Genomic DNA, 16092 nt, shown 5'->3' on the forward strand with positions numbered 1-16092 from the left:
CCTTTACCTGATACTTATATCATGGGAATATGGACCAGTCTATTGGTTCAGAAGCTGAAATGCAGCAGTATAAGATGGTTTGTCATACCAACGCTTCTAAAAACATCAGCATCTTCTAGAACTTTTCAGACATGAGCTGTCTAGTTTTCTGGTTTGACCACTGTGTAAAGTTGCATGAAAAATGAGAGCTTTGGGAGTTGTGATCTGGAAATCAGACCATGATGCATTCAAACAGCCAAGTAAAATATGTGAAAGATAGAGGAATAATGCACTGCACTGCTTTCTCAGTCAACCACAGGGAAAGATCATGTTTAGCCATTGCACTGCTGGCAGCTTTTCCTGGAGTACTCACAGATGCCTTTTGCCTGCATATACATAAAGAAAATGTTCTGAGTTTGGCCCTGGAAATATTTTGGATGAACATGTCTTTCAGCAGTCATAGAATCATAGAATGGTTTGGGTTGGAAGGGACCTTAAAAATCATCTAATCCCACCTCCCTGTCATGGGCAGGGCCACCTTCCGCTAGCCCAGGTTGCCCAAAGCTCCGTCCAACCTGGCCTTGAACCCTTCCGGGGAGGGGGCAGCCACAGCTTCTGTGGGCAACCTGTGCCAGTGTCTCACCACACTCACAGTGAACTTCTTCCTTACATCAAACCTAAATCTATCCTCTTTCAGTTCAAAGCCATTACCCTTTGTCCTATCACTACATGCCCTTGTAAAAAGTCCTTCTCCAGCTTTCTTGTAGGCCCCCTTTCAGTACTGGAAGGCCCCTATAAGGTCTCCTGAGTGCCTTCTCCAGGCTGAACAACCCCAAATCTCTGAGCCTGTCTTTATAGGAGGGGTGCTCCAGCCACCTGATTATCTTCGTGGCCTCCTCTGGACCTGCTCCAACAGGCCCATGTCCAAGAGAAATACTACAATCAGAAGTTCATGGCCATTGGGAATCATTTGGGTAGCAGCAGAATTGAAACACCACATGGGGAAAAAGGGGAAGGCAAGAGGAAAGACTGAAGATAAAGGCATGAAGAAAGCAGAAATATTTTTGAGAAACAAGTGAAGAGGACAAAAAGGGGAAGGAATCTGATTTGCAGCCTGGTTCAGTTTGGAAGATGGGCTGCTAGGATCATATGAGGGGTGCCACACTAACTGCTTCTGTGGAAGATGAGCTGGTTCCTGTTGAAGACTATGGGAGGCTCCCTGAGGACTTTCACTGAGTGCTGGATTGAGCTGGGGAGGTCCCCACATTACACTGACTTTATATGTAAGCTTTTGATGACCTTTTCCCTACCCACCCACCCTGACAGCTCTAAATGATGTCTGAGACTGTTCTAGCTGTGAATCAGTCAGAGAAACAGAAAATTGCTAAGGGTGCAAATTTCAACATAGAAGAGAGGAAGGCATTTCTTAGAAAGTTTTTGCTGCCAAAGTATTTTCTGACATGCTGCAATTCCTCACTGAAATCAGAGTCCACCACCTTCTCTTTTGGCACTGGGTTCATTAAATCTGGTCCATCCAACATCAGCATTTGAAAATCATGAGTCAGACTAACATCCACCCCACCCCAAGGTAGGATTAGCTTAAAAATTGACAAGTCCTGAAAAATGCTAAGCATTCGGTTCTTGCGATTAGCCTTGTGGTGACTGTGTTAGTGGGAAGGATATGGTTCATGAGTTCAAGCTTTTCCCTGTGACCAGAAGTTCTCAAAACTTACTCTTTTTATATGAAAATAACTACATCATGGATGAAAAGTGACTCCAGCTGGAAGCTGTGAGGGGAAAGAGGGAAGCACATTGATGTGTTCCAACTAGCTGTAGGAGCTGGGACTCAATATATAAGGAAAGCTTCTAGATCAAGCTCATAGATCCATATGGCATTGTTCCATGGTCTTACCATCCCGGGTGTCTCCTAGCATAAACATGCATTGTGCTTTGTTGAGCGTTGATACAATCTATGGACTCCAGGAGCTCAGGACATAAAGAGAAACACATTTAGCTGAAAACCCTGGTTTAGCTTGAATAGTTTTCTTTCTACTGAGTCCAGGGTTTCACTCTCGATTTGCAAAGTCTGTAGTATAAATGTGAAAGCTGGAAAGTTCTTTAATTCTACACAGTAGAAGTAACTCCCCTGATGTTAACTGAACTTATTTCAGAAAAGATGCGAGCTGAAAGAGAACAAGACCTTGCTAAGAGTTCCAGCAGAATCCTTTGAATCCTCTCTTCAGGGCCCAAAAGGAAGAAGCAAATTGATGAAAATTCGAAACATCCTCTTTTTTCCTCTCTCATTATTGGTAAAAACTCCAAAATCTGCATTTGGAAAACCAGAAAACTAGACTTTTCTATTTAAAAAACAGCCTTTCTTGCAAAAATTCTTCGCAGAAACAGTGATTTCTACTTAAAGTACTTACAGAAAATTCACAGTCTTTCCAGGAGAGGGTGGAATTCTGCTATTCTTTGTACTATAGGTAACAGAATAAATAGAAGCATCATGTTCACCAATATTATTGCATATACTCAATAATATGATTGGAGAGGTCTTTGTCCTGGATTAAATTCAAAAGAATTAGAAAGTAATTACCCTATGCTACATTATTATTATTATTATTGAAAGAACAAAATCTCCTCAGGCTAAGGGGCTCATTTGCATTTGGTATATGTTAGATAAGAAAGTATTAGATTTGGTATATGTTAGATAAGAAAGTGGCTAGCATACGGGGTCCATTTAACTACATCTTGTAAGGCACTGGGCCAAATGATTTCAGGGCATCTCAAAGGTTCATAAAACACACCTGGATATGAGTCTTCTTATGGATCAGGTTCATGGAAAGTTTTGCTGAGGTTTACAGATCGCTTGTGTAAATCTCATTGGAGTCATTGTGGTTTTGGCACGGAATCAGAGAATATTGAACCTGAAACCTGTGGTTTGTTTTTAGACTATGAGTCACACACATGGTGGGTGGAAAGTGGTACAACTCACTCGATAACAACGGTTTGCACCAGATGAGGGGCTGAAGTTGGTTGCAATTATTCATACCTGAACACAGCACGAAATCAAGTGTCACCGTGAATACGTCAACATGGAACCATAAAATTAACTATCCCAAGGAGGGACATCGTCACCTTTCTTCTCTTATTGTTTATATATACACCACATTTTAAACCAGCTTATTCGCCTCCATGTATCCCATTTCCCTCTTACAGTTCCATCAGGGTCCCGATGACACCTATCATTAAGACAAATGAGCTTGGTAGACAGCCCAAACATGAGTGGCCTAGAGGATGCCTGCGGGCAGTCTACAGATGTCCTAGAAATGGCTATATGGATGTGTAAATCTGCATCAGGAAATATGTCAGACAAGCCTGTTTCCTGGCCTTGCACCCTAAGGTCACTGTAAATGCAGTCATTATTATCAAGAATGATTTAGTAATTATAGTTAGGCCAATACCTTTACTAATAACAGCTAAAAATAAAAGTTCTGTATTTACTGCTAAATTAAACAATTATGGATCCAGGGCACTGGCACAGAGTTTCCTGGACTGTTAAACTGTTAGAATGGTCTTTAGTACATTTAAAGCCTGGATGAGCTGGGACTCTCCCAAGCAATTCCTGGGCAGATGTGGGAGTTAACATATGCCAAGGAACCTTTTCTAAGAAGTAGCTTGAACGTGGCCACCCAGTTTTAGAGGCTGTGGGAATTAGACCCTATTTTGGAGGCTACATAGTGTGAGTATGTATAGATAGCGCCGTTCGGTGTCAGGGTCAGAGTATGTGCCCTGATACTATTCTGTCTACTAGAATAGCTGTAGCCCATGGTGCTACTTCTGGCTGAGGAAGATATTAGCCTACAGGTTGCTGAAGACTGGGAAGATACACTGGGGAAAGAATCACTTCATATGTGCCCTTCTGTCTTTCTCCAAGATGGCTACAACTGGCCACTGACAAAGATGTCTTAATTTGACCCAGAATGGTTAGTCTTACCACATTATCTAATGTGTCTCATTCCAAAATCTACATAAACACAGCAGAAAAATGAGGTTCCTTACCCCAAGGAGTTTCTAACAACTAATCCTTTACAGTCTCCAGTCAGCGGTGCCTGAAGAAGCATTCTGTAACTCATGATTGCTCCCCTGATTAACTCACACAATAATTGTCTGATCCCTCAAGGAAATTTGGTTGCATACAGTGCTCATTCTGCAATGTTCTTACTTGTAGAGTCTAAGGCAAAAGAGAGTCTTTCTGGTCATCTACTCTGCCTTTCTACATAACAGACTGGATCAGATTCACTCATTAAATATAACAACTTACGGTCAGCCTTGAGTGCGCTTAAGCAAAAAAAATCTAAGTCTTGGCCTGACTCCAACAAACATAAAACTAGCCACATCCCTTGGAAAACTCTTCTGATGGTTGATAGATCCCATTTGAGAAGCTCATGGTATTTGCCACCAATAGCCATAAACTATGTAGACTATTTTCCATAACACAATGTGGTTTCAAACACCATACAAGAAGGAGTATTGGATTTTAAGGAAGAATTTGTTTTTATTTTTGTTTTAATTTAAGACAGTCAGTAAAAGGAAGGCCTAGTGATTCACGGGTAAGTGCAGAAATCAGGACATCTGTGACTAGACACAGTCACAGTTGCTGGGTTCCTGTGACTAAAAGAGGACTGCTCAGCTGGTAGACCCTGGATAATTGCCATTTGTAAGGGAAATCCTCTGTTGATATGCAGTTGCTGTCATGCAATCCTACATGTCATTTCTTACAGTTTAATTGTTTGTAAGGATTTTTGGCCTTTCTACAATCTCTGTCTGCATCTTTGCCCCTAGAGGCACTCTTCCCTCTCCAGAGGCAGGCGGTGTTGATGTGCACATAGGTGCACTTCCCTGTGGTTTAGACCACGGAGAAATAAAATCCACTAGGTTGTATAAGAAATTCCCAGAACAGAGATGAAAATCTGTCTGAAGGAGCAGATAATTTACAAATTTTACTCTACCTTCTTTTATTGAGGTATCTACTCTTAGTAGCATACCCGGTTCTTTTTTAGTATAGAACTGATGTCCCTAGTAAAAAACTACGAAAGCTGCAATTTTCAGGTGTCTCATCAGCCAAGTGATGTTCCAATGTAGAGTCTCATGTCTTATGTTTCCTAATATTTAAACATCTGTAGTACTTTAAAACAAGTGTATGAAAACTTAGGCCTGGGTTAATTTTAGGTGAGTAGTCTGAGTCACTCTTCCATTCTTCTTCTATAGTCAATAAAGAGAGACCAACAGGCAAAATGACCCCCCATCCTAAATGCCTAGTAAACTGATCAGATTTAGATTAATTAAGTCCAAGCCTGCCTATCTTTTAGGGCACAAGTCTGCACAAACAAAGTTTCATTGGCAAGTTAATGGCATGTCAATGTTAACCTAAATAACAGATTTCTCCATTGGGGCACTATTTCCAGTTAGTCACCTGGAAAACACCTGACTTGACCTGAAAAGAACTGTATGATTTACACTCTTTTATTTGCTGAAAAATTAACTGATTTTTCTAAGCTAAAATCAAATAAAATTTCTCTCCATTTCAATAGTCATCAAATTACTATTTTGATTTAGAAACTGATAACAAAAATCATGGTTAGTTTGGGAAGAGGGGCTCTTGGCCTTGCTGAAATCAGTGCCCAAATACTTAAACACCTATTCACTTCAGTGGGACTAGCTCTTCCTTCCTAGTAGGCAGTCTGCTTAATGCTTAAGAGTAAAAATACCGGTTTCACCTCATTCAAGGCTTCAGGAGTTAGAATGAAAATTCAAATGTGTAAATACCAATAGAATCACTTTGGATTTATACTAACATTGGAATCAGGATCTTTCAATCACTGTTTCTACTGACCTGAGTTCTGCATAATTATTATAGGCTAATTCTAAATTCACAGCACTGAAAGACTCTCTGGTCCAAAAGCAATGAAGTCCCCATAATCCGGGCCACAGAAGAAACAACCAGCAAATACACTGACCTTTCCTACAAAGTTCATAAAGTGCAATTTTGAAAATATGTGAAAGGTAAATAAGCATACAAATGGGAGCAAGAAAAGACAAAATAAGTATGATCACAAAAACAAGAGCTCTGCTGGCCTCCAGTGGATCTTGATTCTACACCACCACCTTTGGCTTTACAAAGAACTTCATCTGTATTAGGATTCTGCTTAGCTGCCCATGACCTTCTTCTGACTTTGTTCCATGAAAATGAAAAAGAGGTAAAATGTTCAGTTTAATGGCTTCATGAAATCACTAGCATTTTTGTCTTTTCAGGTAAAACCTTAAGCTAAAGCCAATTTGAAAAAACAGTGAGACAAAATGAGGGCTATAAAAATAAATTATAAAAGTTTTGTCTAGATGAGCAAAACCAGTGAGATTTGCAGTCCAGAAATTTTATTTCCTTGTGAGTTATGATTGAATTAAACTTACAGGTTTACTGGAAACATTTGTAGACTAGGTGTACTACAAAAGAAAGAAAACACTTTTCTCTGCTTTTTCATAGAATCATAGAATAGTTTGGATTGGAAGGAACCTCAGAGATCTTCTAGTTCCAACCCCCCTGCCATGGGCAGGGACACCTTTCACTAGCCCAGGTTGCTCAAAGACCCGTCCAGCCTGGCCTTTGAACACTTCCAGGGACTTGGCAGCCACAAATTCTCTGGCCAACCTGCTCCAGTGTTTCAACACCCTCATAGTGAAGAACTTCTTCCTTACTTCCTTCCTCTTTCAGTTCAAAGCCATTACCCCTCATCCTATCACTACATGTCCTTGTAAAAAGTCCCTCTCCAGCTTTCCTGCAGCCCCCTTTCAGTACTGGAAGGAGACTGTAAGGTCTCCCTGGAGCCTTCTCTTCTCCAGGCTGAACAACCCCAAATCTCCGAGACTGTCTTCACAGGAGACGTGCTCCAGCCACCTGATCATCTTTGTGGCCTCCTCTGGACTCGCTCCAACAGGTCCATGTCCTTCATATATTGAAGGCCCTAGAGCTGGACACAGCACTGCAGAGGGGGTCTCACCTGAGTGGAGTAGAGGCAGAGAATCCCCTCCCTTGATCCACTGGCCACACTTCTCTTGATGCAGCCCAGGACATGGTTGGCTTTCTGGGCTGTGAGCGCACACTGCCGGCTCAGTCAGTTTTCCATCCACCAATACCTCCAAGTCCTTCTCTGCAGGGCTGCTCTCAATCCACTCATGGCCCAGCCTGTATTTGTACTTGGGATTGCCCTGACCCATGTGCAGGACCTTGTACTTGACCTTGTTGAACTTCATGAGGTTCACACGGTCCCACCTCTCCAGCCTGTCCAGGTCCTTCTGGATGTCACATCCCTTCCCTCCAGTGTGTCGGCAGCACCACACAGCTTGGGGTCATCAGCAAACTTGCTGAGGGTGCACTTGATCCCACTGTCCACGTTGCCAACAAAGATGTTGAACAGCACCAGTCCCAACACTGACCCCTGAGGAACGTCACTCATCACTGCTCTCCACTCAGACATTGAGCCATTGACTGCAACTCTTTGAGTGCGACCATCTTATCAATTCCTTATCCACTGAGTGGTCCATCCATCAAATCCATGACTCTCCAATTTAGAGACAAGGATGTCATGAGGGATAGTGTCAATTTTCTTTAAATCAATACCACATGAAAGGAACGCAAAACAACAAGCCTATTCCATGTGTGTCTAAGTTTATACCCACAAAAAGGTATAATAGGAAATCAAAGACTTGTTATTTTAAAGTGTTCTGGATTTAACAAAATGGTAAAGATATTAAAATAAAGTGACTGGGACAGTGTATGCCAACTATACATCATATTGCAGAGGTGATTTAACTTATCTTAAGATTCAAGTTTAGATCTGGAGTTATAGTAGTAGAAGAAAACAAAAGGAGATTGACGGGGCAACACTCTCAGGTCTATGAATAGCACTTGCATTGATGGAAGAGATCGATTCACTTGTAAGAGAAGAGATTTTTCCTTTTTTGTGTTCAGTTTTCAAGAGATAAAGAAAAAACTGGCAGCAAAATAGACATTGTGAGCCTGCTATTAAATGCTGTGAATTATGTTATTCTAAGCCAGACAAATACAAAGTCAGTCAAGCAGTAGTCCAGATGCATTGATTAGGAATGAATCTTACTGTTATTTGGCTTATCTGTCAAATCATGGAAACTAATGTCAAAAATTACTGTTCCACTCAATCCAAGCCCTCTTTCCCAGAAACAATGTCCTCTTGCAAAGTCTTGCAAAAAATTTACATAGACATGTGATAAAAGATTACAAAATTATTAAAAGATAATTTGAATTATTATTTTAAAAGTATAATATGAGAAACAAGGAAATACCCAAGAAATATGAAGCATCCAGACACATTTGAACAGTCATGGAAGGATGGAGGCTTGTTTTCATTGTCTCTAAGAGAAAATGCAAATGTAGGTATAAAGGCAAGACACAGTCAAAATTAATCTTCAGCACCAGTTTGAAGGAGGTTATTTCAGGAAATCCCCCAAACTGTGCGACAAATTTGCCATTTTCACTCCTCAGTATCTGGTGAAAACTCTGGGTCACAACCAATTGTGTATAGGGAACAGAAATCTTGAAGATGTGGAATGACAAGAAAACTTAGGCAGAAGAGCAGTAATGGTTTAGAGAATCCTTATGAAAGAAATGATTGGAAAATCCAAGACAGTGACTTTTTTTGGTTTAAATGCTTTGCACCCAAGACTAGAGTAACATCTCCAGTAAGTCCTAACAGGAATGACTGTTGAATGAGCAGTAATGAAGAGTTAAAAAGCAAGGGGTAAATTATTAAAATTAAGAATAGCCAGAAAATCACCTTAAAAGATCTATCAGAAAATATATTAATAATCATGTATTTCCTAGCTACGTGTAACTGATAACATTGACCAGGTTAGACCCATAGTCACCTATCACTGCAATAATCTACACAAGAATAAAAGGAGTGAAAATTAAATTAATAAGGTGCAGAAGATGAACTGTCTATTGACAAGATGGTAATGAAAATTTTCTTGTTCAAAAAGAAGAATCCCAGGGACTGTGGAGAGATTAAGTGATGGTGTTTGATCCACACCCACATTTCTGCAGATGGAAAGCAGCGAGGAAAAAAAGCAGGGCTGAAGGGTCTCTATGGAACCCCTGGGATTTATTGTGGAAAAGATCATTATCACTATGTAGAGGATAATCTTAAACTCTGTGGCAGGCCAGAGAAGATATTCAAGCTGCAACAAAAAGCATCAATGGCTTTTCAAGTGATGTTCATGTGCAGCTTGGGCTGAACCATTTCCAGAATCAAAGGCTGAACTGGGAGTGGGGATGCAAAACAAGTGACAAAGCTACTGACATGTTTTCTCCTGAAGAGACCTACAGAACTTAAACTGTCAGTAAAGATGTTAGCATGTAAAACTTAGTAGGTGCCATCAGCTTCAAATACTCCACAGTGACCACTTCTGGTCAGTTACTACCCATGTCATTCTAGCCATGTCCTGCCACCTCTTGGCATGCTGGAATGAGATCCGACTCTGGGAGAATAGAGACCTTTGGACAGGATGATCACCACTGCAGAGCTGAAAATGTGAAAGATAACTCTATGTCTTTAGATGGAAGGAAAGATGGAGGTTGAATAATAGTGAAGATACTGTGTTTATAGAGCATGTATTTAGTATGTATCCCAGCTAAAATGTCAGCGTTTACAATAATTAGAAGGAGAATTGTGAGAAACAAATTTAGGAATCACAAGGAGAACATTAAGACTGCACTAAGAAATAGAAGGCAAAACTTTTTTTTACAGCAATGAGTGAAAATTCTCAAAAATGGAAGAAGTGAAAAGGAAGTTACTATCACTACACAAGATTATTATATTCACGTGGACTTAAAAGCTGTCAAAGTCTTGAAAACTGGAGAAATCAGTGACAAAATAAAATAAAATACTTATCCATAGATTATAACACATCTTGGCAACAGGGTTGGGTTTGTTGGGTTTTTTTCCTAACCTGAGTTGGTTACATTTGTAGTAGGAAAGCAAGCAGTGCCAGACCCTGTTCTTCAGAATGGAGGTCAACAGAAGCAGCTTGGCTACTCAAACATACGCTGGTCACATCCAAGCCACCTACAGGGAATGGCCCCAGGCCCTAAATCTAAACTGTTGGGGGACTGTTACTCTGGGCCAGAACCCACCAGGGAAGATGATAAGTATCTAGCAGAATGAAGAAGAAAAGGATGAGATCCTGCTCTAACACTTTAATTTAGTGGTATAGTTGTAGCTGTGGTACACAGCAAACTTCACCTCGTAAATAAATTGATGGAAGCTAGAAAAAAAAAGAACCTAACCAATTCTGAAGGCCTCTAGACACTTATCTTTGGCCAGGTCCAAGTCGAATGGACTGTCAGCTTAGTCTCAACAGCTATATGGGAGCTTAGCCACTTACCTCACTTACAGAAACATTTAGACACTGACATGCAGGCAGCTGAATCTGAAATGAATCCAGCTCCAGATATCTCAAGTCATTTAGACAGTTACTTGGAAAGTAGCTATCTAAAGTGCCTATTTCTTTTCACTGTCTGCTGAAATAGCCTAGGACATGGGATTCATCTTGCCTACCATGCAGCTGCCTACAAGTGAGTCATTTTTTTCTACTTTCCCATTAGGAGAAACACAGACTCTAGACACACTTAGAAAAGATAAATCCCACAGTAGGGTGGCCAGCATGTTCATCTTGGACTTAGACAACTGACTCTTAGGCCTCAAAGTTTGAGGAGATGAATTATCTATTTTGATTATCCTAGGCCACACTTGGGTTGTCCACAGCTAAGTTTCCCCCTTGCTCCTGGATCCTTTTTCATAAACCCTTAATTTCTACAGGACCCTCAGTTTCTCAGCAAGATTGCAGTTTCACTTGTCTGGCATACATGGAGTGTCACTGTCCTTTCTCTGTTGTTTCACCTCATCTCTGACTGCAGTCAGGCTGACACTCTTTTAGCCTCTAGATCAGTAAAGCTGTGAAAGCTGTAGCAGTGAAATGTTCAGGAAGAACATTTTCCTTCGATAGTCTAACTGAGAACAGGAAGCTCTTTCCAGAGTGGTGGGCACAGCAGAAAGCACTGTGGTATGACATGTTGCCTCCACCAGGAAAGATGGTTTAAGGCACCATTATGCCCTCCCTCTCTCCATAGCTGCACACTGCTGTCCCTGTTCAGGTCAAAATGATTTGGGTTAAAAATATTTCTCCATCTTTTTCCCCCCCTGGATGGTGGCTCATTTGAACCCAAGACATTTCAGTCATCTGATTCAGAAAGTGGCACCACAAATGGTTGTAACATTACCACTGAGGAGCTGGCATACAGCACTGTAAAGATGGAAAATGTGGCAAGGAGCAGGGTAACTGCTCCACTCAGCTGCATTGCCAGGGACAAGTCAGGCTAACACATGAGACCTCTTCAGAAGAAATGCAAGTGTTGGTTATTTTACGTTACAAAGAGGTGGAAAAGAAATCAGAACCTCAGGTTTGTCAGGAAATTCGTTTGGGAACAGAAGAACAAAGAAGTTGTCATGCTCTGAGTTTATTATAAGTCCACCCCAACTGGCACATTCACCAGATAACCAATACAAATGTGTCTCCTGATCCTACTCATACCTTAATCACTTATACATTTACTAGTTATATTACCATAATGCTGAGGATCCCACATCATGACCTGGATCCTGTTCTGTTAGGAACTATGCAAGTGCAAGGTGCTACCTAAGGGCCATCTTATTCTTTTGAATTCCCAGTTGTTAGGTATAGAACAGTTAAGCCTCTGTTGGGACATACCTCCTAGGAGAGGGTGGGAAACTCCATTACTAAAAATTTATTTAGGGTTTTATACCCTGCTGCAAAACACTGAGCTTCTGGGCTTCTGTCAGAAGTTGCCTCCCGTTGACCCAAAACGATATCTGATATATGAAGTTCTTGAATGGCTGAACAAGATTCTTCTCCATCACCCCTTCATGTAATTAATGGGGAAGTACCTAATGTGACACTAACTACAGAAGCCCAAAGGATTAAGGCAATGTGGGTAAACTATTGGCCCCATGAGCTAAAGGATTTGCATCACAGGGATACAAACACTGATGTGATAACACCTGTTAGAATAACTGACCAGCATCAGGTATCAGAGATACTTGCCTTCTTGCCATCAACAGTGTAGAGCTTCTTCACTGGGAACTGCAAGATCTCTGAAATCTCATCCAGAAGAGTTCTGAAACTCCTGGCATTTCTGCGGTTCAGGATAATTGAGCGTCGAAACCCACTTTCTCCATTCTTAACTAGAGTGATTTTCTTGGGTATTCTGGGGCCATGCTGAGTGAAAGGTGTGGAATAATCTTCAGGTTTGTTCTCCTGAGCTGCTCTTCTCATGGCACTGGAGGGACGACCACCTCGCGGGGGGCCTGGCCTGTGTCCCGCAGAAGGAATGCTGATAGGCTTGACATATTTCTTGTCGGAGCAAAGGTAACATCCTCCATCCTCCAGCTGGTCCAGATCACTGATGCAATGTATTCCTCGTGGGGTGGTGATGGTCCGTACCCCAAATGGCAGTGGGACCCGATGAGAGAGATCATCCATGAGTGCATTGAAGCTCTTGAATCTTCGCTGGTTGATGGCCATCTTGACTCCTGCAAACTGAGGATCTCCACTCTTGAAGAAGGTTATTTTTTTGGCTGCGGGTACCTTGGTGACCGTGCTTGCCCGAGCCACAGAGGGAAGGGGCTGCTCATAGTTGTAGGAGCTAGTGGTTGACAGGTTGTCAGCAGGCACCTGAGTCATCCCTCTTGCTTAAAGATAACTACAAGAGAAGAAAAAACAGGGTAGCGTTTGAGACATGCAGAATCAGTGCTTGACTAGCATGGGAGCAAAGTTTGTTTTCCTCACAACAGTTTTACCATCTATGCTAGATGAAGAGCAGACTGTACCAACATGGAGCTATGAACTCACTGGCTCAGGTAGATAAGAGCAAACACAGAGGGAAGAGTAGCCATAACCCTGCTCCTCACGGTTAAATCATCCTTATCCTGCAGATGCCAATGAGAATTCAGTCAGTGTAATTTGCCCCTGAGGCAAAAAAAGCATGAGTCAGACCCCAAGCAAAACCCACAAAAACTGATATTTGTGTCTTGTTGTCCTTTTGAGTTCCATGTCTTCCTTGTTTATGTTTTTGAGGTTTTCTCTGAAACTATCAGAGACAGTGATTATTTAGGTTTTATTTTTACAAGCGGAGTGCTGAGATTCTCATGTAACCCTTTAACCTTGTGAACTGGTACATAACAAAAAACAAAACAAAACTGAATTTGTTCATGTAGTGATGGCATATTGTAACACACACCCAGTCCTGAGTGTACTGAGAGGCAGAGTATCCTGGTTTCAGAGCATCTGCACATCTTCATGCCATAGTGTGGTAAGGTAAGGTATGGATGGAAATACATGGCAGTTACACAAAGAAATAACAGTGAGAAATATCGCAAGACCTCACATAGAGCTACAGAAGTTGGTTCTGCTAAACAGTGGGGAAATTTAAAATCAGCCTGGTACACTCAGATGTGAGGAGAATGATCTGCCCAATTTGTGTCAGAGCAGCTGGAATCCTTCACTTTTAAAGCTAAGCTGACTGGTGTTTAAGTCTGGAGGTTGAACCCCACCTTTTGGAAGCCAGGTTTTTTCATGTCTTTGCCATGATGGAGACAACTGGAAAAGAGACTGGACTCTGCACTTTCTTGCTCGCCCTTATTAAATGCATTGTCTTGGAAGTCAATCACTAAAAAATTCAGACCCCACATGGAATGAAACTATTATGCTGAAAAGGATGACATTGAGTTTTATATAGAAAAAAGAAAAACCACTACTTACAACTGCTAAAATATTGGCTGTAATGAATACGACAAACGTCTATTTCATGAATATGAACAGTGATTCCACAGTTCACTTTGAGTTAATTACTCAAATGGAGATTCTCAAAATGGCATTTAGAGATGTCATCTTCTGATCAGAAGTTACTGCTCACAGATGGGCAGCAAACGATTTGAATTGTTAGTAAGGAATACAGTAGCTTGTCTTGTAGCTTGCAGAAGGTGGTTCTGGCTACAAGCACCTACATCCAATTTACTTTCCAAATTATCTTCTTGGTTGGCAGCAGTTTTCTATGGCAACTTTAAAAAATCTCCCAGAAGAAAGAAATTCTTCTAGTGTTCATAAATGTGTTAGAAAACAATAAATGTATTTCTAATGACATGTTTCCTTCAGTTTGCTCCTGGTTACACTTCTTGCAGTAGCTGAATAAAATTCTAGTTTCAAGAAAATAGTCATGCTACTCGCAAATTATTCTTTGGAAGACCAGTTCAGTGACCACTGTAATTAATGGGAATTTTGTCACTGATTGCAGAGGTGCAGCATTCAAAAAGCCGTAAATGCTGATTTCCTCCACATTTTAGTACAGATCATTATTTTAATATGATGTTACTCTCAAGTGAAATATTTGTACACTTTGTACTACAGCAAATTCACTCCTGCAATAAATGGAAGTTTAACCTCAGCTGGGTGAGAAAAGACATTAGGTACCATTGGAAAGATTATTATTTTGACAAATCTCTGCTTTTTTATATCCATGCACACTGACAAAGATTTCAATACGATTTATTCTTTCCATGTACATATTTCACCAAGCAATTATTCACTTATTTATTTCCCAGTTAAAGGTCAATCCATCACTCTATCTTCCAGGGGGAAAAAAAAAAAATCTTATTTCTCTATTTTTCAACAGCTTTCAGAAAGGTGGCTTTAATTTTTTCTCCATGAGTCCTACATTAGCGCTTTCAGACATCAGCAGCATAATTTCCAAACAAAGCCATTATCCAAATTGTAGTCCCTGGACCAATGGTAGTCCACAATATGCTGGCTACAGTCCCAGAAATCTAACTGCTTCCCAAGGATTTATTCTACTTTTTTCAAGCTGTTAAGTCATATTGAAAGAAGTACAAAAAATTAAAATAAGGGACAGATCATAACATACTTTCCCAGTACTAATCTTTTCTGGGAATCTTTTCACAGGACTGTTAAGGGATCACCAATGTAAGGAAGATTGTCCCTTAAGATTTGGGTGATAGCGTTGGTTACCCACCCAAGCCTAGATGGTCTGTCAGGTCTGCTTTTATGAAGTAGTATATAATGTGAAGAAAGAGCCTCCCACAAAAACTTTGCATGAAATATAAATAGTTGACACAGGGAGAAGTTTTGTATTGTGCATTTGAAATTTCAGAATGGGAAGGAGATTCTTCTGTATATCTGGCAAGGCAACAAAAATGGCCATCTTACCCAAATACACCTTCTCATAAATACACAAGGAAGGAGTCTCACTGCATATTTTTCTACTTACGTTGAAATACTTCATGCCTCTTGCTCAGGATAACTTTTTCTTATAGAATATCCAAGAGTTTAAATATAAATCAACAAAATAATTTAAAAAAACTCCAACCCAGCCAACCAACCACCTCCAGGATCTAAAGCACTGGATGATGCAGGGAAAAGCATTAGCAGGTTACATGCTGTCAATCCAACTGTCCTCAAAATGACTGACTACAGCTTGGGGGGTTAATCAGGACTGTGTTGCTAAGGATAGAAAGAAAAGCTACCTAAGCTGCTGGAGAAGGCTCTCAAATCCACTGGGGCTTTAGGCACAGTTCGCCCAATCCTCCTCCTGCTTGTGCCCATGTAACTCGAGTACAAATCTGACTCAGTGACACTCCTCTCCAATCATACCAGTACAAGTGAGAATTCAGTCAAGACCAAAAACGTAATGTTTTCCCCTAGCATAAAGACCTGCAGAAATCTGGAGAACTTTCCTGAGCCACGCTGCTCATCAACTCACCCACTCATCAACAATACTTTGAAATCAGATTTATCTTTTGGGTAACTCCAGGGAAATCAATGGGGCTGGAGTAAAGATGATGGGAGCTCTTGAAGATTTGTGTATAAGTTTGTTACTTCTCAGTTAGTTGGCAGTCACTTGCTCAGGACATAGATGACTGAGATTCA

At 40.8% G+C, this 16092-nt stretch overlaps 1 protein-coding gene across 1 annotated transcript in view; it reads right to left on the minus strand.

Moving 5' to 3' along the window:
- The window catches only part of RP1L1 (RP1 like 1), a 32066-nt gene extending 16479 nt beyond the window's left edge, over positions 1 to 15587 (minus strand). Inside the window, exons 1-2 of the mRNA XM_074864574.1 lie at positions 15434 to 15587; positions 12196 to 12853 (exon numbers count right to left, since the gene is read on the minus strand). Of these exons, the coding sequence (XP_074720675.1) occupies positions 12196 to 12834 (639 nt within the window). The 5' untranslated portion in view covers positions 12835 to 12853; positions 15434 to 15587. The remainder of the gene's footprint in view (positions 1 to 12195; positions 12854 to 15433) is intronic.
- Between the last annotated feature and the right edge of the window lie 505 nt (positions 15588 to 16092).

Source organism: Strix uralensis, chromosome 3 (genome assembly GCF_047716275.1).
Source record: "Strix uralensis isolate ZFMK-TIS-50842 chromosome 3, bStrUra1, whole genome shotgun sequence".
NCBI lineage: Eukaryota > Metazoa > Chordata > Aves > Strigiformes > Strigidae > Strix > Strix uralensis.